The sequence below is a fragment of the Penicillium citrinum genome (assembly GCF_028827155.1).
Source record: "Penicillium citrinum strain IBT 23319 chromosome Unknown utg000003l:1.0-4596430.0:1.0-4598250.0, whole genome shotgun sequence".
Classification (NCBI taxonomy): domain Eukaryota; kingdom Fungi; phylum Ascomycota; class Eurotiomycetes; order Eurotiales; family Aspergillaceae; genus Penicillium; species Penicillium citrinum.
In genome coordinates, this window is record NW_026622688.1 from 2,911,131 (window position 1) to 2,937,527 (window position 26,397).

The following is a 26,397-nucleotide window of genomic DNA, read 5'->3' on the forward strand; positions in this document are numbered from 1 at the left end:
ATGTGAATTGTTCCAATATCAATTGCCTATTTGAAAACTTCTCAACAATGGCACAAGCATCTTCAACGGAATTATTCAATACTTCTTGGACTCTACACCGTCTGTCCCCACTTCATCACGGGAAAGATTGCGAGACTCTCCTCAATAACCCAACCGCACTGAAAGTCTATGCGACGCGATTACGCGATCAACTTACAGGCGATGTCCTTGCCGGATTACATGCCAGTGCGACTGTAGCGGATAATGACGGATTGTCTAAAATAGGGGCATTAAGAGGATGTCATTGGCTTCCTATTACCACTGACTCTTCATCTGATGAACGCGTCACTTTTCCGGGGATTTTGGTTAGACTTGAATATGAGAATATTACGTACAAAGCTGCACTTCTTGCGGATCCAGAGATCGATTCTCATTCGGGTGGTCGTCGTGAGGGCTCGACTTCCCTTCCATTATTGTTGACGAAATTCCCAGCGGCCCTACGACAGACTTTCCTTTCATTTTTGTCGGCTAATTTCGATGCTTACTGTTCATCTCTTCGTTTGCCTCCGAAATTTTTATGTTCGGGATTGGAGACTTTTATCGAGAGACTAAGAGGGACAGGCTCGCGAAGGCCTGCAATTGAGATTATCGAAGAGACAATTAAAGACCTCCAGCTTACGCTGTCATTTTCAACGTCTATTGCGCCGGAGCTGCGCTCTTTGAATGTCAACATCCCCCGAGGCTCTCTTAGTGATTTCTTGAAGGATGACTCGGGAAAGCAAAAGGCACGTCAGCTTAAACAAAAGTCCCGCAGCCCTTTCATCGCAAATCTGTCATCTTATCTCGAAAATCATCTTGCAATGAAACTAGACATGGATGGCTCCTCTCAGACTCAAGGTGCCGAGCGACATGTGAGATTGTCGAAAGTTGCATGCTCTGCTTTCGTCTTAGGCAGTGACGGGCGTATGAAATTGAGTGTTGCCGAGCAGTCCGAGGATGGCGAGCATAATTCGCCTGCTCAGCGTGCAAGTGAAATCTTGCTTCAAGCCACGATCCGCAGAGCTATCTTAGGGGGGACAAGCAACGACATGAATATTTGCCCTGCATAGATGAAACTTGATCCTTTCTTGGTGGTATTCAAGGAAGACGAGAACCACCATCCATCGCAATATCAGGCCTTAGCAGTCCAAAGTTGCAGGTCCAAGTGCCAAAGAACAGAAACAGGCATGCAGCTACTGATATTCAGCTCTGGCTAGAGATGACGCCCTAGGCGCTAGTCAGCCGGGAATGAATAAGTGTCATTGGCTACCAAAAAAGCTGCCTGAGTGCGAAACATGGACAAACATGAGCTTTGGAAACATGGCTACAAGTAGCTAGACCATGAATGGTGCACTACGAACCTTCAGATGTAAATATGTACTACAGCAGAGTTTCGCAAATGCAACGAAAATAGACTCTTTTCATCGAAAACCCACAAAAAGGTTTTGATACTTGGGTAATATATCAGGCTTAAATAACAAGAGAGAAGAAAATCCTCGCCGTATGCAGAGGAGCAATAGATCATGATGTAAATGTTGTTTTCAAGATCAATTCTTGAGATGTGAGCAATCAAGATGATACTAGGTCGAATCCGTTTGCTCTTCAGTCTCTGCTAACCGAAGCGCCTCATCTACATGGGGCACAAAATGTGTCAATCCACCACACTTTTCGACAATACCGCTTCGTTCAAACATGCGGAAGACACTGTCGGTAGGCACGCGACTGAAGAAAATGCGAACACCTCGGTCGGTGTATGAGTTAACAATTTCATAGAGGACCTGGGTCCCGGAACCATCAATGCTCGTCACGCCATGCACGTCGAAAATAATGTTCTTGTTATGCTCCGGAGAACGCATACGTGGTAGAGAAGGATGTGCTCGGCTGGATCCATACAGCTCTAATCGACGCAGACGATTCTTAAGATCGCCTGTATTGGCAAAGGTGAGAGGTTCAGGGATCTTCACGATCAAAGCTCCTTCAACAAGCTCTACGCTCTCTGGATGCAATTCAGCATTTTCGAAGCGGGCTGCAGGTCCGGGGATCTTGCCCAGAATTTGAATGCGAGGCTTGGTGGCATGTCGAATGAGAATGACGACAGACAGACCAATACCGAGGGCCATTCCCAATTCAAGGGAGTAGAAAATAGTCGCTACGAAGATTAGTAACATCAAACTCAATTCAGTCCATCCTCGAAGACGAAAGAAGAAGACTAAATCGTGTGGGCATTCTTCTACCAAGGAATAAGCCACAACCGATATCATTGACGAAAGGACCGCTTTCTATGAAACATAAATCAGCACATCGAGGTTCGATTTAGTGTGGGGAAATAGTATGTCACGTACCGGAAGATAGTACAGATAGGGGAGGAGAACGAGGATAGCAACGAGAGTTATGATGCTGATGAAGATGCTACTCATCGGAGAACGTGCTCCGGTTTGAACATTGACTTTGCTCCGACCATAACCGCCAAATGAAGGAAGAGCCATGAAACAGCCTCCGACGAAATTAGCAACACCGAGGGCCACCATCTCTCGATTTGCGCTCATATGCATTCCTTGAATTCCATCAGGCTGTCCATCGCCCAAACCCTTCGCCGCAACCGATGACTCGAAGAAGCCGAGAAGGGTAATAATGAAGGTTTTGCTCATCGCAGTGCGGATGTGGCTCATATGGGCGAATCGGAAAGGCCAATTGAATTCGAATAAATTTCCAGCGGTCTCGGTGTGTCCAAGGACCTCGAGGCCCTTCGATTCCCAATCAAACCGCCAAGCCATTATCGCGGACAACATCACGACCAAAAATCGATCAGGAAAGTAAATCACTATGGGGTATCGTGGCATCAGCCACTTCTTTAGTGTTCTTCGGAGAAAGATTAGTACCCGATGACCTGAACGTACAACACGGATATGACGAACCGAAACAACATGATGACAGAAAAGCTGACGAGAGAAACAATTGCGGTGAGTGCATGGCATTCTCGGCCATAACGCACGATGAACGCAAGCTTTCCGACTGAAGTACCATGACTGACGCCCGCATCTTTGGCGAATTCTGCGAGGCCCAGCTCAGGGATCAGTTGATCTACAAAGATCACAAACCCAATGGCTGTGATGAATCCCCGAAGGAAAGGCCGACTGAGGACATTATCCAGAAATCCGAGTCGGGTCAAACCTGCCAGGAGAATCATGGCACCACTCATTGCTGCAGTAATCCCAATAACAATGGCATTTTCAACCCCACTGTCATCGGAATCCTTGTTCAGAACACAAGCCTTCACAATAGCACCAGTAAGAAGCGAGCCTGCTGCTTCAGGCCCAACAACGAGGAGAGGGCAGCTTCCTAGAATTGCATAGATGAAAGGATGAATCACAAATGAATACAAGCCATTCACGGGAGGCGCATGGGCAAGGTTGGATGCCAACGACAGGGCCATTGGAATATAGATAGAGCAGATGGTGATAGCAGCTATAAGATCTCCACGTAGGAATGACCATTGATACTGTCGAATCCAGTTAAAGAAAGGAATGTAATATGAGATATACCTAGAAAACGACCAATTAGTTCACTCGTGTGGTGAGCGAGCTACAGAAAAAGCTCGTGAAGATCCAGAGGCTTATATTGTCATACAGTTTCTTATGCTCATTCATGGACAATGCCGATGTAGATGATTTCATTTGTGGCGTATACTCCGACTCTGGGCGAGACCCAAGAGGATCATCCCCACCCGACCCAGAGCCCATCAGTCCGAAGCTACCTAATCCATATCGACCGCCGGCGGTTTCGAGGTAAGACTGTCCTTCGGATGCCTCAGGTCGAGGAGAGAATGTACCATGGCTGCATCGCCGTTCACCACATGCCGGGTCCGAATTATCATAAGATTCCAGGAGACGAGTTCTCGCGCTCAAATCGCCAGTGATTCCGAGTCCTTGGGTATCTGTGTTGTGCCGTGAGTGAAGACTGCGTTCGAAACCTGCCGGCGATCTCGAGCGGCTATTTGGGCGAAAGACGTCGACGATCCGTTCCTGCAGAGTGCGACGAGTATCAGACTCCTGCCGGAGGAGCGGACTGGATTCGGTCATAATGCTCTAAAGTGAAGGGATTCAATCTCGAGCTAGATTCCGGGAACGAACAGACTTCTTCGTCGGCAACATCGAAGCTCGAAGATGGTCCGGTGTCACTGAGAGGGAAAAGAAATGTAGATCAGGAAAAAAAAGATCTAGCCTGGTAGTTCAAAGATCAGCAAGCTCACTAATTGACAAGTCAGAGCCCATGTATTTATGTTGTAGCTAGGGCGGTGGCCACTATAGGACGAGCGGGTCTCTTATCGAGCCAAGCTTGATGTTGTAAGGCCAGACCGAAAGGACGTTGCAGAAGGAAAGCTTGGAAGTGAGTAATGAGAATTCATTTGGTGCAGGCTATTGGAGAGCCTCGGCCATTCTTGGAAGGTGCGATCAAGCCATGCGTCCTGAGTACATAACAGGCTGTGGAGGCTCCTGCCAATGTGATTCGCTCGTGTAACACCCTTGCGCCTTCCCATTTTGGGAAGCCTGTGAGAGAGACTGCGGGAGGCGGTGAGTCATGTGATATAAGTTTATCGTAGAGTCACGTGTTTGCGTCCAATGTGGGTTTTGATCCGCCGCTTTGCACAAAGCGAATTGAGAGAGTCGAGTGTGTTTCCGCTTCAAGACCTTCCACCCCCGACCTCCTTCATCCCCTTTCGATTCGCCAGGTTCCTTTTTCTTCAGGTTCCGGCTGCTTGTTCTCTTTGGACTGCCGACTTCTCAGTTCCCATTTTTCCCCCGATCTTCCCCGCTGAAAAAAAGCGCGCAACCCCGCCAAAATGTCTTTAACAAATTGCCGGTTCTACGAGGAGAAGTATCCTGAGGTGGATAGCTATGTCATGGTCAACGTGAAGCAGGTATGTTTGTTTTTGTGCTATCAAGATGGATATTATTGGGTCATCTGGGACTGACAATCTTGGGTCTTTTTGCGGTAGATTGCCGAGATGGGCGCATACGTGAAGCTGCTCGAATACGATAACATCGACGGAATGATTCTGCTCTCCGAACTTTCGCGAAGACGTATCCGTAGTATTCAGAAGCTCATCCGTATCGGTCGCAATGAGGTTGTCATTGTGCTTCGTGTTGACAAGGAGAAGGGTGAGAAGGAGCATACTCCGAATAGCACCAAGAGACACCTGTCCGGCTGACCCATGGCTATTGAATAGGTTACATCGATCTGTCGAAGCGTCGTGTCTCCCCCGAGGATGTGATTAAGTGTGAAGAGCGATACAACAAGAGCAAGGCAGTGCACTCTATCATGCGCCACGTCGCCGAGGCCACCCAAACCCCTCTTGAGACCCTCTACCAGCAGATCGCCTGGCCTTTGAACCGCAAATACGGCCACTCCCACGATGCCTTCAAGCTCTCAATTACGTATGTCTCTCGGCTTCTTACTTTCTTTCAATGGTTTATATTCTCTGGGCATTCAAAATCTAACCGAGCTATGTAGCAACCCCGACGTCTGGAATGACACAGAATTCCACAGCGACGCTGTGAAGAAGGAGCTTCAACTTTATATCAGCAAGAAGCTCACTCCCCATCCCACCAAGGTTCGTGCCGATGTTGAGGTGACCTGCTTTGGTTACGATGGAATCGACGCTGTTAAGACTGCTCTTCGTGTTGCCGAGGCCGACAACACCCCCGAGAACCAGATCAAGGTCAAGCTGGTTGCCCCTCCCCTTTATGTTCTGACCAGCCAATGTCTGGACAAGACTATGGGTATCCAGATGCTCGAGGCTGCAATTGAGAAGATTGCCGCGAACATCAAGGCCGCCGGCGGTAACTGCACCGTCAAGATGGCACCCAAGGCCGTCACTGAGCACGATGATGCTGTTCTCGCTGAGCTCATGGAGAAGCGCGAACGTGAGAACCAGGAGGTTAGCGGTGACGAGGACTCCGAGAGCGGTGATGACGAGTAATGGACCAAACACAATGCGAGCCACGGAGCGCCCGGCGTACATCGATCTTGACGACATACGCACAACGCAAAAGAAGCGGGGGATTGGGCCAAAACGGATAGAGAAAACTATGCACATTTACGCGATCAATGAGATAAGACTCGATTGGCTCTATGTGCTTCTTGGGTACGATTGCAGTCAGAACTCGTCTTTCCAGCAAGGACAGTCGCCTTCCCCTTCGAGCCCGGGAGTGACACTATCCACGTCCCGAGCCAGGTGCTACGTGCTAGAGGGACTAACCTCGTACTCGTCCGACCTTGATATGGAGAGTGTTCTACACGAGAGACAGGTTCTGATGTACATATATTGTGATGCAACCGAGCCCTTCAATGCCAGTGATGTTTCAAGAGCCATTTTCTTTGCTTTATCTATATACAATTCACCGATTTCCTTAATCTGTATACTCCCTGCTTTGCGAATTCTAGCTTCAAGCTCCTTGTCCTTATTCCACTAGTAATCTAAATGTTTCCACGCGCCGTGAACCTAGCAATTGTGGCGGGGAAGCGCGCTTGGATCTTATCTGCCGATCATCTCCCATTTCTTAAGGTTCACACCTCACCGCGCTTTGCCTTTCAACCCCTCAAAACCTTGGGGCAACCCGCACTTTTTGCTGGAACGTAAACCATTTCTGAAGAATCTCGTTCATCATGGGCCATTGGAGAGACTTATTCAGAATTGATCGTGGCAGAACGCATCATCGCATGCAAGTGGAGCGACGCCGGCGTACGTCATGGCTCCCCAAGAGTGTCTAACATCAAGCAACTAATGGATTCACTAAATAGTTCTTCCTGCATATGCTGCCGATGAAACACAGCCTTCACAGTCGTCCAAAGAGATTGCAAAGGTCGCTTTGAGACTAAAATATCAAATTGAACAAGTCGTTTCTTGTGAGGTAGAGGAAGGTCTTCTAACTGATCCGAACAGTCGTATCATCACAGATGATGTGGTCAAAACATCCAGGAATGCCGGCGGTGAGGACTACGCAGCTACTGTTGTGTACTGCTTACTTGTCTGTCTAAGGTGGTTCCAAATTCAAGCTTCGAACGAGCTTTGGGACGCCGACCTCCACGAAGTCCGGGCTGTTGCGTGTGAGGTCATTGCAAAGCGCATGTACGTACCCGCTTCCCCTAACTTCTATCATGTTGCTCTACCCATCCCAGCAGCTAAAACTAGCATAGTATTGAGACAGAGCCAAACCAGGACTATCTACTAAAACAGGTCCTACTCAAGCGCTACTCCATCTTTGTTGAGGGGGTGGAGACTGCTGCTGCTAATGTTATCGAACGATCAGTTGATCTTCACGCTCTCAGAATCATCAGTTCTGCTGGTTACCAGAAATGTATTCACTACCTCTGGTGTGGCTGGATCTGCCAGGAGGAGGGAAACCCGACCAATTTCGTTGAGTATCACGGAAAGTCCAATACGAACTACTGGGCCCATTTCCATCCTGATCGAATGAGAACGCCTCTATATCAAAATGCTTGTCAGATATTGTTCTCGCTTTTTTATCTGGCGCTATTTACGGCAGTTATCAACACTGTTAATCCTACCGGCGATCTTGACGTGGCTGAATGCGTTTTATATGGGATGACTCTGGCGTTCATCTGTGACGAGGCCATCAAATTCTGGAAAGTCGGACGGAATTACCTCGAATTTTGGAACGCTTTCAACTCTACGCTCTATGCTCTGCTTGCAATCTCCTTCGTTTTGAGGGTTGTCGCACTAGCACATTCACCGTCTGAGCATGATGCAGAACGACAACTTTTCAACAAATTAAGCTACAACTTTCTAGCATTTTCCGGGCCCATGTTCTGGATGCGGATGATGCTTTATCTGGACTCGTTCCGCTTTTTTGGTGCAATGTTCGTGGTTCTTCGAGTCATGATGAAGGAAAGTCTGATCTTTTTCGCTTTGCTGTTCGTTGTTCTGGCAGGTTTCTTCCAGGCTTTCATCGGAATGGCTCAAGTGGATTCGGATATCTCCCTCACCAGGCCCATTATTCAAGGCATGGCAAATAGCATTATGCAAAGCCCTGAATTTGAGATCTTCCAGGATTTCGCCTTCCCCTTTGGAATTATCCTTTACTACATCTTTAACTTTATCATCATGATTGGTACGTTGATAACCCCCTCTCCTGTTGAATGGCGAATTAATTACAAGCAGTTCTTCTCAATATCCTTATCGCCCTCTATAATAGTGCATATGAAGACATCTCCAGCAACGCCACCGACGAATATATGGCTATCTTTGCGCAAAAGACTATGCAATTTGTTCGGGCTCCAGATGAGAATGTTTTCATTCCACGTAAGTTCTCCTTTTGTTACTAGCTCGGTGTATTCGGTTTGACCTTTCTCTAGCCTTCAACTTAATTGAGATCCTATGCCTCGTCCTGCCATTTGAATGGTGGATGTCACGAGAGCACTATGCCAGACTGAATGATGTAGTGATGGGCATAATCTACTCACCCCTGCTTGTTCTTACTGCTTGGCTGGAGTCACACCAAGCGAAGCAGGTTATGTGGAATCGCCGCCATGGTGAAGAGGACGAGGATAATCGACAGGAATGGGAATTCGTTGCCGAGGACGTTGATTTCGATCTCGATGACTCTTGGAAAGAAGAGGTTCAGGAATCTACACCAGATATCAAGGCGAACGATGCTACCACTGAGATTAGACAGCTCAAGGAGCAGGTGACGATGCTGACAGAGTTGGTTAAGAAGCTTGGGCAGGAGAAGGATGGAGCTGCATAGTTGAATGATATAGCAGGGTAGCATTTTTGAATCACTTCGAGGTGCTCTTGTGGTGACGCTATTCGATCTAATTATTCTCACAATAGCCTGAGATTGGAATGCATATACTATATATATTTCTCATATGTGGAACTGGGCAACTTCTGCCACGAACTTTTGTCTCAAGCGTTCCTAGAAAAGAAAATTCAATAAATGAAACGAATCCCTACTGCAGGCAAGGTACCAAGCAAAAATTGCTCCACCACTTTATACAACAACTACTCTACTAATAAGTACACTTTCGAATGGTGGATAGATGCGAGATGTAAAACAGTGAACTGAGCAAAAAAGAAATCTCGTGGTTATCTTAGGAATAGCCGAACGCGGGGGTCGAACCCGCAACCTTGAGATTAAGAGTCTCACGCTCTACCGATTGAGCTAGCCCGGCAAGGGCTGTTGAAGGGTCGTGAGATTTGTGGATCTATAAACCGTAAGCGAAATCTCGCTCAGATTACTCATCATCCTTGACTTCAACATTAGAATTCATTGCACATCCAGGCGATATAATATACTTTCATTCATGAACTATTGAGAGAGGGTAATCATATATGGATCACGCCAGTTTTATCACTCTCATTCTTAGATTTCATAGTCTGGTCTGGGTGGCATCGCCATTCGCCTGAATAGGTAAGTTTGAAATATATAGAGGCATTGGTGGCAGGAACCCGCACGCTAAACCACGCCAGCGACGGACCTTACGCATAGTATGCGTAAGGTCCGGCATTGCAGTACAATGAATTTGGCAAGTAATGTTCAATAAACATGTATTCCAAAACCGAAATAGTCACAGGCAATTCTAACTCCACAATAAAGAGCGAAATTCAGAAAGCTGACCGGAGATGTGTATTGTTAGGCCCCCTGTATTGCCAAATGGGCAGTGGCTCAAGATGTCGGGAAGCCGAATAGGTAATCGGACCACCGATCCGCACGACAGCGGTCTAAAATTTAGGTATAGTATAAGTACAGAGCCAGAATTTCTTCATGCAAGCCCTTTCCGAAGAAAATATCTGCTTGCCTTGATTCAATTTCAAGCTTTTGTATCTCAATGTCTACTCTCCAACGAGCACTTGGTCGGGAAGGCCCTCAGGTTTCTTCGATGGGTCTCGGGTTTGGTAGCCTTAGCGGATTCTATGGGCCACCAGGTACACTAGACGAAAGACTAGATCTTCTGGATCACGCCTATTCCTCTGGACTGCGTTTCTGGGATCTGGCTGACATCTACGGCGATAGCGAAGTTCTTGCCGGGACGTGGTTCAATCGATCGGGCAAACGTGACAATGTCTTCCTGGCCACGAAGTTTGGACTCCAACAGGAGCCTAATGGATTGCATCGTTTCAAATCAGACCCTCAATATGTTCGTGATGCGTGCGAGAGAAGTCTTGAGAGACTAGGAGTTGATACGATTGATCTGTACTACTGCCACAGAGTAGATGGCGTGACACCGATTGAAAAGACTGTGCAAGCCATGGCTGAACTGAAGAAGTAAGTCCCAAATTTGATAAATGAAAGAAATATTAAGTAAGGGCCCCCATGATTAATTTACGTACTGGCAGAGAAGGAAAGATTCGCCATCTAGGACTTTCAGATGTCTCAGAAACCACTCTACGCCGAGCTCATGCTATCCACCCCATCACCGCTGTGCAAATTGAATATAGTTTATTCACATTGGATGCCGAAACACCGGAATCAAATATCCTGGCGACATGTAATGAACTTGGAGTAGCGGTTGTTGCCTTTTCTCCAATTGGACGCGGCATTCTAACAGGCCAATTTCAATCCCATAACGATATACCAGAAGGTGACCTACGCCGCAGATACCCAAAGTATGCAGAGGGAAACTTCCCAGAAATTCTCAGGCTAGTGAGGAAGTTGGAAGAGATAGCCAGTTCCCATGAAAGTACAGCGGCACAGGTTGCTCTAGCTTGGCTGCTAGCTCAAGGGCCGCACGTTTTCCCTACTCCTGGAACCAAATCGACAACTAGGATGGATGAAAATGTCGCCGCGACAAGGTTACAGTTGAAAGATCAGGAATTGCAGGAGATTAGGGATATAGCCGCGAGCTTGAAGATTGAAGGAACTCGGTACCCAGCTGCGTTAGTATTGTCGCACGAATTATTGAACTTGAAAATCCCTATGCTATCAATTACTGACCCAATCTTTCAATATCTAGAAGGATGGCGACACTCTCTACAGATACCCCGCCATTGAATCAGTCAGGGTAATTAGTTACTACATGGAATGTCTAGCTCCGAAAATTTCATTCATCTACCTTCGTTAGGAATCTAAAATATAAATGAACTTTCAATTCTAAAATAATAGAATTCTCATCACACAACGAAGTAGATAGAACTTTTTTGTACGTACTGTATTTATTGTGATATTTGCCTTAGAAACTAGGTATAAACATGTGCAGGGTCCACCCTTAGTCAGCATTTAGCGCGTCGGGGGCGAACCCTCTGGAAACCCGATTTTATATCGAAGGTGGCTTCTTCTATCAGTCGTTCCCTTTTGGAAGATTGTCTTGCGAGCGGTCTCTTTATGCGTTCATAATCTGTCTTTTATACGACCCAGAACGTGGTCTTCGATTGCCAAAATGTGAGATTTCCACCAATTTTTCTCTCCACGATTCCCTTGATGGTCAATCTAGTGAACGTCTCCGACTAAACAACTACTCTAGGGCAAAACTCGCAGATGACCCCCCAGATTGAATATGCGTCCCTGCATAACCCTCTCCCTCTGCAATTGCATACCTACGTTTGGCCTTTCTTGATTATCTGGCCCGCCTTCTTCGCTTTCTACCTGTCTCCTGAGCGTTATGACACCTATATCCAGGGCCAGGAATGGACCTTCGTGTTTGCGGGGTCCATTATCACGGCACAGTCGCTGTTGTGGCTGATGACCAAATGGAATATCAACATCAACACTCTGTTTACTACCACCAAGGCCAAGTCCGTCGATTCCGCCCGCTTGATCAAAGTAATTCCCATCACCAATGCCGGTTCGGCCGAGGTATGCCCTTTGATCCACGATAACTCTGGCGGAAAGAAGTCACTCTCGTTTCTTTTCCAGAAGCGCCGGTTCCTCTACTATCCCGAAACTCGTTCCTTTGCCCCACTGTCATATGTTCTCGACGCCGAACCTAAGCCTGCCCTCCAGTACTTCCAACAGAGTAAGGGTCTGACCACCAAGGCTGAGATCGATGGTATCCACTACCACTACGGCGATAACACCTTTGACATTCCCGTTCCTGGATTCATCGAACTCTTCCAGGAGCATGCGGTCGCTCCATTCTTCGTGTTTCAAGTGTTCTGTGTGGGACTTTGGATGTTGGATGAATACTGGTATTATTCGCTGTTCACGCTGTTCATGCTAGTCGCCTTTGAAAGCACTGTCGTTTGGCAGCGCCAGCGAACCCTCAATGAGTTCCGTGGTATGAGCATCAAGCCATACGATGTTTGGGTCTATCGCGAGAACAAGTGGCAGGAAATCACCAGCGATCAGCTTCTTCCCGGAGATTTGATGTCCGTAAACCGTACCAAGGAAGACAGCGGTGTTGCTTGTGATATCCTCCTGATTGAGGGAAGCGTTATTGTGAACGAGGCCATGCTTTCTGGCGAGAGTACCCCCCTCTTGAAAGACTCGGTTCAGCTTCGACCTGGCGAGGATCTTATTGAGCCAGATGGCTTGGACAAGAACTCATTTGTGCATGGCGGAACCAAGGTTCTTCAGATCACTCATCCCAACGTCAATGGCGAAGCGAACCTGAAGAACATTGCCAGCGGTGTCACAATGGCTCCAGACAACGGTGCTTTGGGTGTAGTTGTCAAGACTGGTTTCGAAACCAGCCAGGGAAGCCTTGTTCGCACTATGATCTACTCCACCGAACGTGTCTCAGCCAACAATGTCGAGGCTCTGCTCTTCATCCTCTTCCTCCTGATTTTCGCACTTGCGGCTTCTTGGTATGTGTGGCAAGAGGGTGTTTCTAAGGATCGCAAGCGATCCAAGCTTCTTCTGGATTGTGTTCTTATCGTGACGAGTGTTGTTCCCCCTGAACTTCCAATGGAGTTAAGCTTGGCCGTTAATACCAGTCTTGCTGCCCTGAGCAAGTTTGCGATTTTCTGTACCGAGCCTTTCCGTATCCCATTTGCCGGTCGTGTCGATGTGGCCTGCTTTGACAAGACTGGTACTCTGACTGGAGAGGATCTCGTCGTTGATGGTATTGCTGGACTAAACCTTGGCCAGGCATCTGCTAAGGTCGAAGCCGATGGTGCCCATACAGACCTGTTCAAGGCCGCGAATGTCGGTCCCGATACAACCCTTGTCCTTGCCAGTGCCCACGCCTTGGTGAAACTGGATGAAGGTGATGTTGTCGGTGATCCTATGGAGAAAGCTACCCTCGAATGGCTCGGTTGGACTCTTGGCAGAAACGATACTCTCATGTGCAAGGGATCATCTCCTATGGTAGCATCCCGCCCGGTCGAGTCTGTCCAGATCAAGAGAAGATTCCAGTTCTCTTCTGCTCTGAAGCGCCAAAGTACCATTGCAACTGTGACCACCAACGATAAAAAGACATCAAAGAAGGCCAAGGCCACTTTCGTTGGTGTTAAGGGTGCCCCCGAAACTATCAGAAAGATGCTTCTCAACGCCCCCCCCCATTACGAAGAGACTTTCAAGCACTTCACTCGCAATGGTGCGCGTGTTTTGGCTCTTGCTTATAAATATCTCTCTACTGAGGCTGAGATCTCCCAGAACCGTGTCAACAACTACTCTCGTGAAGAGATCGAATCTGATTTGATATTCGCTGGCTTTTTGGTTCTCCAGTGCCCCTTGAAGGATGATGCTATCAAATCCGTCCGCATGCTGAATGAGAGCAGCCACCGTGTTGTCATGATCACTGGTGATAACCCCCCTGACTGCTGTACATGTTGCGCGCCAGGTCGAGATCGTTGACCGGGAGGTTGTCATTCTCGATGCCCCTGAAAATGACACCTCTGGAACACGACTCGTTTGGCGTACGATTGACGACAAGCTCAACACCGAAGTTGATCCCACCAAGCCCCTGGATCCTGAGATCATCAAGACAAAGGACATCTGTATTACTGGTTATGCTCTCGCCAAGTTCAAGGGTCAGAAGGCTCTGCCCGATTTGCTTCGCCACACTTGGGTTTACGCTCGTGTGTCCCCCAAGCAAAAGGAGGATATTTTGCTCGGCCTCAAGGATGCTGGCTACACTACCCTGATGTGCGGTGATGGTACCAACGATGTCGGTGCTTTGAAGCAGGCTCACGTTGGTGTTGCTCTTCTCAATGGCTCCCAGGAGGATCTCACCAAGATTGCCGAGCACTACCGAACCACCAAGATGAAGGAGCTATATGAGAAGCAAGCTGCCATGATGCAGCGTTTCAACCAACCCGCTCCTCCCGTCCCAGTCCAAATTGCCCACCTATACCCGCCTGGCCCCAGCAACCCCCACTACCAGAAGGCTATCGAGAGAGAGGCCCAACGTAAGGGAGCCGCTGCGATTGCTGCTGGAAACAAGCAGGGTGAAGAGATTCAGACGATTACCTCCCCCGGCGCTCAAGCTTTGCAATCAAACATGACTCCCCAACAGCAGAGGCAACAGCAGGCTCAGCAGGCCGCTGCCGGCCTTGCTGATAAGCTCACCTCGTCGATGTTGGAACAGGAGCTGGATGAGAGCGAGCCTCCCACTATCAAGTTGGGAGATGCTTCCGTTGCCGCGCCTTTCACCAGTAAATTGGCCAATGTCATTGCCATCCCTAACATTCTTCGTCAAGGTCGTTGCACTCTGGTCGCTACGATCCAGATGTATAAGATTCTTGCATTGAACTGCCTGATCAGCGCTTACAGTCTGAGTGTTATCTACCTCGATGGTATTAAGTTCGGTGATGGTCAGGTCACCATTAGTGGTATGCTGATGAGTGTCTGCTTCCTGTCCATCTCTCGTGCCAAGGTAAGTTTCTCGAATATTTTTTTACAGAAGATTGTGCATGCTAATCAATTTTTAGTCTGTTGAGGGTCTTTCCAAGGAGCGCCCGCAGCCAAACATCTTTAACGTCTACATTATTGGATCCGTTCTTGGACAGTTCGCCATTCACATTGTTACTCTGATCTACCTTTCGAACTATGTCTATAAGATTGAACCGTATGTATAATTGCCTCGATGTTATCACTGGACTATATTAACAATTGCCATAGGAGAGATGACAACGTCGACCTTGAGGGCGAATTCGAGCCTTCTCTTCTCAACAGTGCTATCTACCTCCTGCAGCTGATCCAGCAAATCTCGACTTTCTCGATCAATTACCAAGGCCGTCCCTTCCGCGAGTCAATTCGTGAGAACAAGGCCATGTACTGGGGTCTTGTCGCTGCTTCTGGTGTTGCTTTCTCTTGCGCTACCGAGTTTGTGCCCGAGATCAACGAGAAGCTGCGCCTGGTTCCGTTCAGCAATGAGTTCAAGATCACACTTACTGTGCTGATGATCTTCGATTATGGTGGCTGTTGGCTTATCGAGAATGTCCTCAAGCAGCTGTTCAGTGACTTCCGTCCTAAGGATATTGCTGTTCGTCGTCCCGATCAGCTGAAGCGCGAGGCTGAGCGTAAGGCAAAGGAAGAGGCCGAGGCCGAGAAGCAGAAGGAGCAGCAGCAGAGAGGAGTTTAGATCATGGTCAGAAGGCTAGTTGAGAAGAATGCCTTGTAATTTATACATAGAGAGGTGATATCGAATTCATAGAACGTACATGAGTTCTAATACATGTTGCTGATTGTTTCGCACCTGACCCTTTGAAGTTGTAATGTACTAGACTTGAAAAAGGACACTCGTAGGCATGCATTTATCCTGAAGATGAAAATAGCAACAAGACCCAATTCTATTTTGTATGCGTTCAATTCCTTGTTGAAAATATCTAATTATCGCCAATTCCATTGGCGTCGATTGGTGCATGCACACCCCCCACTCGGTATGATCTCATCGCTTTGTAAGGCCGAAGTCCGCAATTCCATCTTTCGAGCTTCTTCATTCATCTCAAATCTGGCCCAACCATATATCCATTTCTTTCTGAGGTGTAAAAATGTCAGCCAAATTGACACTCCAGTCTACCCGTCGAATGCTCTCAGGCTATGACATTCCTGCCATTGGGTACGGGGTAAGTTGATTCAATACAGAATACCAGTGGTTCATCTTCACAAGGACGGTGTAAATAGGATGAGCCCTGCTATTACAGCAGATGGAAAAGCTAACATGGATTCCGTCTTTGCGTCTAGGTGTACATGATGTGAGTATCAAATGCCTCCTAGACTTGAATGTATCTGACACACTTGGGATGATAGCAATCCGTCTTCTACCGAAAAGGCAGCTACAGAGGCCCTCAAAGTAGGATTTCGACATGTAAGTAACCCGTCAAACTTCATATGCTCTACACTCAGTATAACTTATACATTACTAGGTTGATTCGGCGATCATGTATCGCAATGAGAAAGGCTGTGGCCGCGCAATCCAGAACTCGGGACTTGATCGGTCTGACATCTTTCTGACCACGAAAATTCCACCTGAATCAATGGGCTACGAGAAAGCCACGCGAGCTATATCTTCTAGTCTTCGGGAAGGAGGACAGGAATATTTCGATCTGTAAGGTTACAGATCAAGTACAGAGATACCCATATGATTAAAAGATCTAACTTATCACGACAGAATCCTCATTCATGCACCATATGGCGGAAAGGCCGCTCGACTTGGCGCATGGAAAGCTCTTGTTGAAGCTCAGAGATCAGGCAAGGTTAGATCTATCGGGGTTTCTAACTATGGTATTCACCACCTTGAGGAACTGGAGGAATACATCCAAAACGGGGGTGGGGGTGAAATCTCCGTTGGACAATACGAGCTACACCCTTGGTTAGATCATTCGGATATCATTGAATGGTTACAGAAGCGCAACATTATCGTCGAGGCTTACTCGCCACTTGCGCATGGAGAGCGTCTGGATGAACCTGTGCTGCAGACTATTGGGAAGAAGTATAACAAGTCACCAGCCCAAGTGATGATTCGATGGAGTTTACAAATGGTAAGTTCAAGTCATAATCAAAGACTCAAGTTAAGAACATGTTAAATTGAATATATCTAGGGTTTACTGCCGTTGCCCAAGTCAGTGACGCCTCAGCGAATCCGGGAGAATATTGAGGTATTTGATTTCGAACTCTCTCCAGAGGATATGAAGTTGCTGGACACAGGAGAGTATTGTCCAACAGACTGGGACCCAACTGTGGATGATGATTAGTGTAGATTATTAGTAAATAATCTGCTATTCATGTGCTGAATCTCGATGGTAGAAGTTCCTAGTAGAAGTGGACGTTGAGAGAATCGGAGCGAGCGGCAAAGCAAGTGGATTTGTCAGGCATTGGCTGAGGGGTTCATTTCTTTGCGGGGTTTGGTTTCTCCTCCATTTTCAACCTTTTATTCTTCAGTTCACACCACTTTTTTTCCCCCCATCTTTCATGAAGATACTAGTAGAAGTCTAAGTACAGAAACTATTCGTGATTCTGGTCTTCTCTACGGATAGTTCAAATCACCGTCATCATGAAGTTGATTCTCTCCACCTCGTAAGTGGCATGACTCGGACATTGCGATAACCACCGAGAAAAGAGAAAAGCAGCAGCTGAAGAAACAGAAGAATTGAAACTAATTCGACATGATAGTAATCTCATGCATGGTGGTCGCCCATCTGTTATTCGCGGACATCTCACCCAGAAATCCAACGTCGAGTTGATCAACTCCCTCCGGTCAAATTTCGTCGCATCGGAGCAACTTCAAGCTCACAGCTTAGAATCGCGCAAAAACGGACACAACAAGGAGAATGCGAATGGATCTAGCAACGGATTTAAGGCCGATAAGGACCATACTTCATGGACTGGGTCTGACGAGGGCGCTCTCTATATCCCAGCAATCGACTTCTCACAACCCGGGTTGGCGGAAGAGCGGGATCAATACGATATCACCGTGAAATTATTCTATCTACCAGGGATTCCCGCATCAAGGCGATGTGCACACACAAGGGAGGCAATTGATTTGGTATTGAAGGAGCTACATGTGAAGTCTATCGATTTGCTGATCGTCTCGTTCCCCGGTATTCTTTTTGACGCCGACGATGATAGCGAGGACGATGAAGCGGAGGTAAACACCAGCGAGCCCGATGACTTTGACAGTATGGTTCAAACATGGCGTGTTCTCGAATCACTGCATGAACAAGGCATGATCGCTCAGCTAGGCGTGGCGGAGTTTGGCAGTGAGCGGTTGGCGCGATTTCTACCACATACCAATGTTAAGCCTTCCGTCAACCAGATCAATCTCAAAGACTGCTGTGTCGTGCCCAAGTCGTTGATTCTATATGCGAAACAAGAGAAGATTCAGCTTCTCACACACAATGACTGCAATGACATTCTTCCCGTGGGTACGACAAGAGAACTTCTGGGCCCCGGTGAGAGAGGTGCTGGAATCCTGGCTTCGACGCCAGATGGAAATGATGGAATTCAAGGAGATGTTGAGCCACAATGGGTAGTGAAGTACACAGCTGTGGTGAAGGATCGAGGGGTGGTTGAAAATAAGGGTTATTTTGCACTAGCGGAAGTTGGCACATGCGTCAAGGACCGGTCGTGAAGAAAGCAGGCGAAGAGCCGTCATTAGAAACATTCATTTCGTGATTCAGCGTGGCGTTTTTGAGGATCTAAATGAGATCATAAATTCACCCATATGAGGGAACACATCCATCATTGCGGAGAGAGGCTGAAGGCTGATAACTTGTATATAAGGAAAGAAGACGGGTTCTTAACCAATCATGCTCCGCTTGCGACCTCTCATCCTGACATCCTCGAGCCTTTTGAGCGTAGAAGTAGCACCCCGGTGACTCTCACGGTACCCATGCACCAGTTCCTCCATAAAAGGTTCTGATCGAGGGTGTGTGCTGCCTATCGCCCTCTCCAACACATACAAATCCACAGCTCGGTCCTCGTCCTGCGCGCTCTGCGACGCAAGTCCAAAATCAATTAAGACGACCTCACCCTGCATTGAAACACCCGTTGGGCTAGTCTCTGGCTCCATACCCTCTGTAGGCAAGCGGAGCATGAGGTTACTTGTCGTTAAGTCACCGTGAACAACACCAGCCTTGTGCAGTCCACCAAGAGTCTTCCCGACTCTTCGCAGGAGATCCCTGACGCGAGAATTCTCCTGATCTAATTGTGCGGCATCCAGAGATGATGCATTTTTCTTCATCCATGCCTCCCATTGCTCTAGTACCACGCGCACAACAGGTCCATTGATCCACTCCATCATCAACCAAGCTCCACCCCACCCAGCTTCATCGCCGCCCTGTCCCTCCCAGTCGAGCGCAAGAACAGCAGGGACACTGACACCCTCGCGGACTAATTTGGAAAGACACCGTGCCTCTTGAATTATTCGCTGCCGAGTGAGTCGACGGTCAAGAATGGGGTGTCGGTAGGGTTTCGAAGGGCGGACTTTGAGAGCAGCGGGGATGGAGGGGTCGAGCGAGACGGTCTTGTAGAGATGAGCCTCGGCGCCTTGTGTGAGAAGCTCTGGCACAGGGCGGGTATTATTGAAAGGGGCTGGAAGGGCCGGGGGTTTATATTCGTTGGCCATTGTGGGAGGAATTGGAGCTGAGCAGAGGGAATTGGAAAAAAAAAAGAGTTGAAGGTGAAAGTCGAAGTTGACTTCAAAAAAGAAAAGTTCCCGGAGTGGGGAGCGGTTCTGATTGGTCAACTGGCCTTGTATAAGATCAAAATTGAAGAATGGAATCTTCCAATGGATGTGTTGTCACTCATTAGGCGAGAAGCCATGGTAATAATATTGATATGATGAGTTTCGTGAATATATCAGGTCATATGAAAAGCTAATCAAATTCTAGCCGATCTCTGACAGTTCATTTTTAGGGAATCCCTCTCCGATGAACCTAATGTGACACCCATTGCCATTCGAGGGCTCTTCCCACTATTCTTTGCTTTTTGATTTATTCAGTAGATACGAAATATGACGTATTGATCCGGTATAAGTACGACAAAATTCTAACTAGGGTCATAGAAATATTCCAAGAAAACCCCCTTCAAATAATGAGCCGCTCAATGAAACTGGTTGCGGTCGGCAAGGTCGGTGTTCTCGAGATAGACCTCGATCTGCAGTGCAATTGGGTTAATGATATGATACAAATGTCTCATAATATTATGGTGGATTATACCTTGTTTGTCATTTTCGAGTCCACATCCTTACAGCAAAGGCAAGCTCCCAAGCCCACGATACCGAACGCCATGGACACCATAGCAACCACACTTGGGGATGAACAGATTAGCAATTGCTGCCCTTGAAAGGGATGAAATGAGGGAGAAGAGAAGACTCACAAAATGGCTTTGCAGTATGCATTTCCGAGAGCTGCCTCGGCGGCTGCGGCCACAGCAGGACTATATTTGCTCAGAGCAGCAGCACCACTTGATGCAGCGGTCATAAGATCAGGAACCTTGGATTCGTCTAAACCAGCCGCAATTGCAGCACTTGGGATATACTTTGTCATATATTTCGTAAGGCTCTTGCTAAAGACGGTTTGATAGATGGAGGTTGCGACTGCGAAAGAAAATGATTAGAGGATGAGGACACGGGATTTCAAGAATTACTTACTTGCGCCACATGCAAACCGAATACATCCAGAGACACCACCGCTAACTCCAAGACTCTTGTGGTCGACACCCATTTGAGTAATGGCAATAGCGAGGTAGATGGCCCAGCCAAAGCCAGCCTGGGAAAGGAAGATGAACGCAATCATGGTACCCTTATTGGTAGGCGTCACAATGCCAAGCAAGCTTCCAAATAGAACCATCACAAATGTTGCTCCAGTTAACTGCCACTGCCAGTGACGAAGCTTACTACCAAAGGCAGAGAGCAAGATAGCACCGCATAGGATTGCGAATCCTTGCGGCAGGGACAGAATGATCGAGTACTTCCAGTCGGCACCACCGTTTGTGTAGAAGACAGTGATCATCTGGGGCCATAAGATGCTAGATGAGTAGTAGAACATATTGACGACGCCCAGAGCAATTACGGGAGCAGTGAAGTCCCGGCCCCATGAGCTGGTGAAGACATGAGTTGGAGTAAGTGGGTATTTGAGGTTACCAAAGGTTTCCCAAAGAGCGAATGCGACGAGAACGACAGCGCCCACTACCAGAGGAGCGACAACATGTGCATCATTGGAATCATAGACACCAGCCCAGACAATGCCCATCAGAAAAGGCACAGCACCACCAATGAAGAGGAATGCACCTGAAGATTGGATTAGTTGAAGCCTCTGAGAATAAGTTTCTGGCAAATGTATACTCACCGATATAGTCTAAAGACCTGAAGGCATCTGTATATGAGATACCTCGACTGGAAAATTGGTTAGCAACAATACTGGAGCAGTGCTGGCAACAAGGGACATACGGGTGCTTAGGAGGATGATAGAGCAACAAAAGGCCAATGAAAGAAAGCCCCTGGAAGATAGCAATTCCCCAGAAGTTCCAATCCCAATTGCCTAGCTCATATCCATAACGTGCCGTAACAGGAGCAACAATAACCGCAATATAAACAGTGAGATCGGCAATGACAACACCAATGTGTCTCCATTTATTCGGGAGGAGCTCGGGAAGTGCAAATGCAGCCATCTAATATACCGAGGGATTTCTCGTCAGATAGGTAACGAGAGTCGAATCAAAATAGTTCTTACCTGGCAATTAGATCCGCCAAATCCAGAGATGACCAAGCCGGCAATAATTTGGTTTGTGTTTTTAGCAGAAGCAACGACAATGTGACCAATGAAGGTAACCAAGTTACCCACAACCAAGAACCAACGCCTTCCTAGGAGATCTGTATTCGGACCACTGCAATTTAAATGAGCACTGGGACTTGCAAGGGTGGTATATTGTTTTCATTTCGAGGTTCAGACATACAAGATCAAGAAGCCGCAGGTAATTGAAATGGTCCATGCCTAGTCCGTATAGTATAAGTTTCAACTTTCGAACATATATGGGAGTGTTTTCTTACCGGAACAAACCATATGTATCCATTGGGCTCGCCCATGTCCGCCGAGACCAAACTGCCAATAGCAGATGCGACAGGGACAGGGAAGAAAGATAGACCATAGCCACAAGAGAGAATCTTCAAACAATGATACAGTTAGCTGGGCCCGGGTCTAAGAGAAAAACCTTTCAGGCACATACACAAGCAACAATCCACGTTTTGAAAGTGACGACTGGAGGCTCAGATTTAGAATCACTGAGTTCTGGAGAGGGAGACCCTAACTCAGAGGATTGAGTAGTGTCTGGCACTGGATTCTTCTCTTGGTTGACTGCCATGTTTGATGTCTATCAAGCAGAACAGACGGAAAAGCAAGACAAATAAAGGTGCAAGGAACAAAAGAGTTGAAGAAGGGAGGGAGGGGTCGTCTCAAATTGTAATCACTGTCCTGCAGCTACCAGCAAGCCATCAAGCTTCTCTACCTTGAAGAACGGGGGCAAGTGATGGCTTTGGTTTAGTCCCTCTCCACAATGCACATGGCAACTAGTTAGCGCATTTCCTACATTGTACGTACATATGGAATCGGCACATGGACCCCAGGGACAATTACCAGGATCGTCAAAGCAAGAAAAGCACGGAAATACAGCGACTCAGTCTATTGTCTAATGTCCCAAGCCGTTGGGCAATGTGGATCAGAAAGTGGCTAGCCTATGACCCATGGCGCCGAAGGATCTTAGTACTAAGTACTACGGAGTACGGAACACATGGTCGGTGATTAGAAGCAATTCATTACTGAAAATGGAAAACCCGAATAACTTTGCTAGTGTTGACCCGCAATTTTCCACAGGAGAATACTATGAACATGATTCAGAATGATTGAGTATTGGTCTCTGCGCTAAATTCTTTCGAGTCGGAAAAGAATCGGAGGAGACAAAATTGATTTCATAACCGAGGACCCCCTGGTATCATTTGGACAAACGCCTTGTATGGAGTACGTAATCCATTATCTAGCTCTTGTAATTTAATCATTGAGATCTGGATGACTCTCTCTTCGAAAAGTATTCAATTATTTGAAATCCAATATTTTGCAGCATACTTTCAATATGGGCTCACATGTAGAAGACCGAGTTGCCATTGTTGTCGGAGCCACTGTTAGTTCTACTCCAAGAACGAAGAGGTATTTAAAGCAAAAGCTGACCAGTAATTACTGCAGTCTGGCATGGGAATTGATATTGCACAAGATCTTTTCAAACGAGGATGGAAAGTTGCTTGTGTAGGCCGGCGCCGTGAAGCTGGAGAAGCTCTTCTCAAGACTCTCGGTGATAACGCTCGCTTTTTTCCCGCAGATGTTTCCAACTATGATCAATATGCAAATGTTTTCCGAGAAGTTCGGAATCTTTGGGGTCGCATTGATGCACTCTGTGCCAACTCTGGAATTGTCGACACCTCATCTGTCTATATCTATGACTGGAAGAACAAGAGTGTTGATGATATTCCCCCAGTACCAGAGTTGGACGTTGTTGATATCAATTATAAAGGAGTCGTTTACGGGACTCAATTGGCCACTCACTTCATGAGACACAATCCTCAACCCGGTGGACGCATTGTGATCACAGGAAGCATTGGTGCTGTTTTCCCCCATAATTCCTATCCTGTCTACTGTGGTACCAAGGCGGCTGTCAATCACTTTGTACGCGGCGTGGCACCACTTTTGAAGCAAAAAGAGAATATTTTGATCAATGTCGTGATGCCCGGAATTGTGGCAACCCCAATTGTCCCCCCCGAAATGATTGAAGCTGTCACCCCTGAATGGTAAGGACACATTATACACTACCCTGCTTCATGACGAACAAACCTCACAGCGCAATGCTAACCCACCACCTCCCGGCATATTTTCAGTCTGACACCCGTTGAAACCATTCTGAAAGCCTATCAGGTTTTCCTCGAAGATACCACAGGAATGGCCGGTGAAACATTGGAATGCTCGGCTAATAAGCTGATCTACTACAATATGCCAGAATACGGAAATGGGCCTATCACCAAACGTGCTATTACTGTTTGGGAGCCCTTGTTCCGCATAATGCATGGCGAAGATTCGCGGCTCCCGGATGCCATTCCGTGAGTCCGAACCAACAACAACAGCAAACCGCACGAGGCGAGGCTGTCGACTAAAAAGTCAGTATGGTCTTGGCGTGCATGAAACGGCTCCTTGGCCGCTTATGTGGAGGTCGTCAGCGTGGACGATCGTTGTAGTTGACGCATCCAACCAAAAGAAGCAGCTGTCAAACTAAGTTTTTTTAATCTTTCACTTTGTTTTCTCTCGTTTTTCTCTTTAGCCATTTAACCCTGAAGGATGTACACCTTAAAAACTTAGCTTTAATCCGTCTCCAATGGTTGCAAGCTGGACAAGCGAATCCTGCTGGTTTTGGCGATCGTAGCGCAACGCTGACCCTCCACCTGAAGTTCGATCATGCAATATCCTCATCTCAATTTCAGTACCATATACTGGAGTAACAATGAGCTATAGCCAATAATCGACCCGTCCCTACGGACTGGAATGGTCAAGACAGGAATTCTGACAGCTGTCGGATTTTTTGGTGGCTGTCGATCGCGGGAGGGCCGGGCTCGGCTCGCGCCATCAGGCCATGCCGGGTGGAGCTTAACCCTACTTCATTTGGGGATGAGATTGTCATTCGATCCTTCGCGTTGCTTAGTGTTGTTTAGTGGCTGGGTCTCTCAATCCTGCAGCTCTCGCCTTTCGTTCAAAAAGTACTATACTGAATTTCTTTGCCACTGTTCTTCACAGTCAAGTCACTAAGTATGTACATTTATCACATGTGAAGTACTATATGTGTAGGTTTGATATATGTATTTGCTTACACGGTAGCTACTTGATAGGAAAGACGAAGGATCATTGCAAATTTTTGATGGTTTCTCTTTAAAGTTTGTGTCGACTCGAAGGATTTCCAAAGGAATTCCCTTGAAACTCAAATGTTGGACAAGCTTCTCTACTGGTTCAAAATAGCACCCACTTGGTTTTCGAGGACCGTTGCCGCCATAACTTCGCGCATGCCATCGTCGCAAAATTCATGCTGCTCACGAAAGTACACTCCACTATCAGAAATCTCCACAGCAAGCCCGAACAGGCTTTCTGTGGGTAGATGGCTGCCTCGTGCGTCGGTCAGCCCCTGGCCCGCTGGTTCGTCTGCATCGGCAAGTTGGAGCACAACGCGGACCACTGCCTCCATATCTGTGAATCGGTGTTGTGGAAAAGCGTCCCATCCATTCTGATCGACGAGGTTGGTGCGCACGATACCTGGACAGATAGCATTGGCACGGATGCCACCCGCCTTGAAATGTTGAGCGATCGATCGCATGAAACCGACCACGCCAACTATGCAAAATGAATCAGCACAAGGAATAATCATCGAATTAAACGAGTGCGCCCTTCCAGATATGACAAAAAGAAATTCCAAAAAAGGAATGACTCCGAAGATGAACTCACATTTTGCTGAAGAATATAGCGGGGAATAAAATGACGGATACAGCCCGCCACAACTAGCGGTCATTACAATACTAGATCCAACTCCTTGGTTCGGTGACGCACGGAAGTAATGCTGAGCCAAATAGGTCGTTAGGATGACTCCCTTCAAGTCGGCATCGATTGAAAGCAGGTCAGGTTCTGGTGGAGGAGCCACGGTTTCACTGATGGGGTGCGCCTCATAGAAGTTGACACGTTCAATCATGCCAGCATTGGCAAAAACGAAATCAATCCTTTTGTGAGTTTGGAAGCACTTCTGAAAGGCTTCGCCCAGGACACTGTAGTTTGTCACATCTGCATAGTGAAAAGTGGTGCGGGCAAGAGACTTGGCCACTTGTGATCCGTTGTCCCTGTTGATGTCGAGGATGTGAACCTCCCAATCAAAACATGCAGATAAAGCCGTGGCAACTGCCAGACCCATTCCACTGGCTGAATTTATCAAGCCGTCAGTGCATGTGCAGGGCAAAATGATAGATCACAGAGAATGAACGAGGGGATATTGAGCATACCTCCACCTGTGATCAGAGCAACTTTCGGTGACATCGCTAATGCGTTTGAAAGTATTGAGCACAGAGCTGTTGATTGGTGTTGCTTGATGCAAGAGAAGAGCTTCGAGGCATATATAGTACTTTTTAAAGGCAAGGTTCAATGTGTACAGTATGTATTCCCCGCACGGAGTGTACTGCAGAGGGATGTACATAGAGTCTCGATAGGATAGCCCTCCATAGCTATGTATGTATTGTGATAGACAGGTAAACGCTATGGGACTCTCCCAGTTGGATACATGAGTGGCTAATTTCTTCGATAGCTTTTTGCCATTGAGCTCTCTCTATCATTTCCAGTACGTACTTTCGCTACTCTACTCCATAGACTATGCTTGGACTGCATAAGAGCATCATCGGGGCGAGGCGAAGACAAACACTACAGTACCATCCACAGCCGGAATCGCATCAAGGCATTTAATTGGTCTA

At 47.3% G+C, this 26,397-nt stretch overlaps 12 protein-coding genes across 12 annotated transcripts; 8 read left to right on the plus strand and 4 right to left on the minus strand.

Moving 5' to 3' along the window:
* Positions 1–47: 47 nt before the first annotated feature.
* N7469_004309 (uncharacterized protein) lies at positions 48–1,088 on the plus strand (the record flags this gene model as incomplete). Its single annotated transcript, XM_056643229.1, has 1 exon — positions 48–1,088. The coding sequence occupies one exon, from the start codon at positions 48–50 to the stop codon at positions 1,086–1,088; it is 1,041 nt and encodes a 346-aa protein (XP_056502641.1).
* Positions 1,089–1,598: 510 nt separating this feature from the next.
* Positions 1,599–4,097, minus strand: N7469_004310 (SulP family inorganic anion transporter; the record flags this gene model as incomplete). The annotated part of the gene is made up of 4 exons (XM_056643230.1): positions 1,599–2,297; positions 2,361–2,877; positions 2,934–3,560; positions 3,646–4,097. 4 exons carry the CDS (start codon positions 4,095–4,097, stop codon positions 1,599–1,601), a joined length of 2,295 nt encoding a protein of 764 aa, XP_056502642.1.
* Positions 4,098–4,858: 761 nt separating this feature from the next.
* On the plus strand, positions 4,859–5,998 carry N7469_004311 (translation initiation factor eIF2 subunit alpha; the record flags this gene model as incomplete). Its single annotated transcript, XM_056643231.1, has 4 exons — positions 4,859–4,936; positions 5,015–5,177; positions 5,246–5,453; positions 5,530–5,998. The coding sequence occupies 4 exons, from the start codon at positions 4,859–4,861 to the stop codon at positions 5,996–5,998; spliced, it is 918 nt and encodes a 305-aa protein (XP_056502643.1).
* Positions 5,999–6,684: 686 nt separating this feature from the next.
* On the plus strand, positions 6,685–8,786 carry yvc1 (putative potassium ion channel Yvc1; the record flags this gene model as incomplete). The annotated part of the gene is made up of 5 exons (XM_056643232.1): positions 6,685–6,760; positions 6,820–7,147; positions 7,216–8,150; positions 8,201–8,341; positions 8,395–8,786. 5 exons carry the CDS (start codon positions 6,685–6,687, stop codon positions 8,784–8,786), a joined length of 1,872 nt encoding a protein of 623 aa, XP_056502644.1.
* A 1,084-nt stretch (positions 8,787–9,870) lies between these two features.
* N7469_004313 (aldo/keto reductase) lies at positions 9,871–11,047 on the plus strand (the record flags this gene model as incomplete). The annotated part of the gene is made up of 3 exons (XM_056643233.1): positions 9,871–10,307; positions 10,379–10,918; positions 10,996–11,047. 3 exons carry the CDS (start codon positions 9,871–9,873, stop codon positions 11,045–11,047), a joined length of 1,029 nt encoding a protein of 342 aa, XP_056502645.1.
* A 469-nt stretch (positions 11,048–11,516) lies between these two features.
* On the plus strand, positions 11,517–15,504 carry N7469_004314 (ion-transporting P-type ATPase SPF1; the record flags this gene model as incomplete). Its single annotated transcript, XM_056643234.1, has 4 exons — positions 11,517–13,709; positions 13,762–14,796; positions 14,852–14,988; positions 15,042–15,504. 4 exons carry the CDS (start codon positions 11,517–11,519, stop codon positions 15,502–15,504), a joined length of 3,828 nt encoding a protein of 1,275 aa, XP_056502646.1.
* A 409-nt stretch (positions 15,505–15,913) lies between these two features.
* On the plus strand, positions 15,914–17,116 carry N7469_004315 (aldo/keto reductase family protein; the record flags this gene model as incomplete). The annotated part of the gene is made up of 6 exons (XM_056643235.1): positions 15,914–15,988; positions 16,107–16,117; positions 16,173–16,230; positions 16,289–16,470; positions 16,534–16,903; positions 16,964–17,116. The coding sequence occupies 6 exons, from the start codon at positions 15,914–15,916 to the stop codon at positions 17,114–17,116; spliced, it is 849 nt and encodes a 282-aa protein (XP_056502647.1).
* Positions 17,117–17,415: 299 nt separating this feature from the next.
* Positions 17,416–18,492, plus strand: N7469_004316 (putative gamma-cysteine synthetase regulatory subunit; the record flags this gene model as incomplete). The annotated part of the gene is made up of 2 exons (XM_056643236.1): positions 17,416–17,438; positions 17,535–18,492. The coding sequence occupies 2 exons, from the start codon at positions 17,416–17,418 to the stop codon at positions 18,490–18,492; spliced, it is 981 nt and encodes a 326-aa protein (XP_056502648.1).
* A 168-nt stretch (positions 18,493–18,660) lies between these two features.
* On the minus strand, positions 18,661–19,488 carry bud32 (serine/threonine protein kinase BUD32; the record flags this gene model as incomplete). Its single annotated transcript, XM_056643237.1, has 1 exon — positions 18,661–19,488. One exon carries the CDS (start codon positions 19,486–19,488, stop codon positions 18,661–18,663), a length of 828 nt encoding a protein of 275 aa, XP_056502649.1.
* A 476-nt stretch (positions 19,489–19,964) lies between these two features.
* N7469_004318 (uncharacterized protein) lies at positions 19,965–22,223 on the minus strand (the record flags this gene model as incomplete). The annotated part of the gene is made up of 10 exons (XM_056643238.1): positions 19,965–20,018; positions 20,081–20,171; positions 20,241–20,460; positions 20,515–21,153; positions 21,212–21,258; positions 21,313–21,533; positions 21,596–21,749; positions 21,819–21,856; positions 21,913–22,026; positions 22,089–22,223. The coding sequence occupies 10 exons, from the start codon at positions 22,221–22,223 to the stop codon at positions 19,965–19,967; spliced, it is 1,713 nt and encodes a 570-aa protein (XP_056502650.1).
* Positions 22,224–22,988: 765 nt separating this feature from the next.
* Positions 22,989–24,007, plus strand: N7469_004319 (SDR family oxidoreductase; the record flags this gene model as incomplete). Its single annotated transcript, XM_056643239.1, has 3 exons — positions 22,989–23,036; positions 23,099–23,697; positions 23,785–24,007. The coding sequence occupies 3 exons, from the start codon at positions 22,989–22,991 to the stop codon at positions 24,005–24,007; spliced, it is 870 nt and encodes a 289-aa protein (XP_056502651.1).
* An 886-nt stretch (positions 24,008–24,893) lies between these two features.
* Positions 24,894–25,969, minus strand: N7469_004320 (uncharacterized protein; the record flags this gene model as incomplete). Its single annotated transcript, XM_056643240.1, has 3 exons — positions 24,894–25,279; positions 25,391–25,855; positions 25,936–25,969. The coding sequence occupies 3 exons, from the start codon at positions 25,967–25,969 to the stop codon at positions 24,894–24,896; spliced, it is 885 nt and encodes a 294-aa protein (XP_056502652.1).
* Positions 25,970–26,397: the final 428 nt, after the last annotated feature.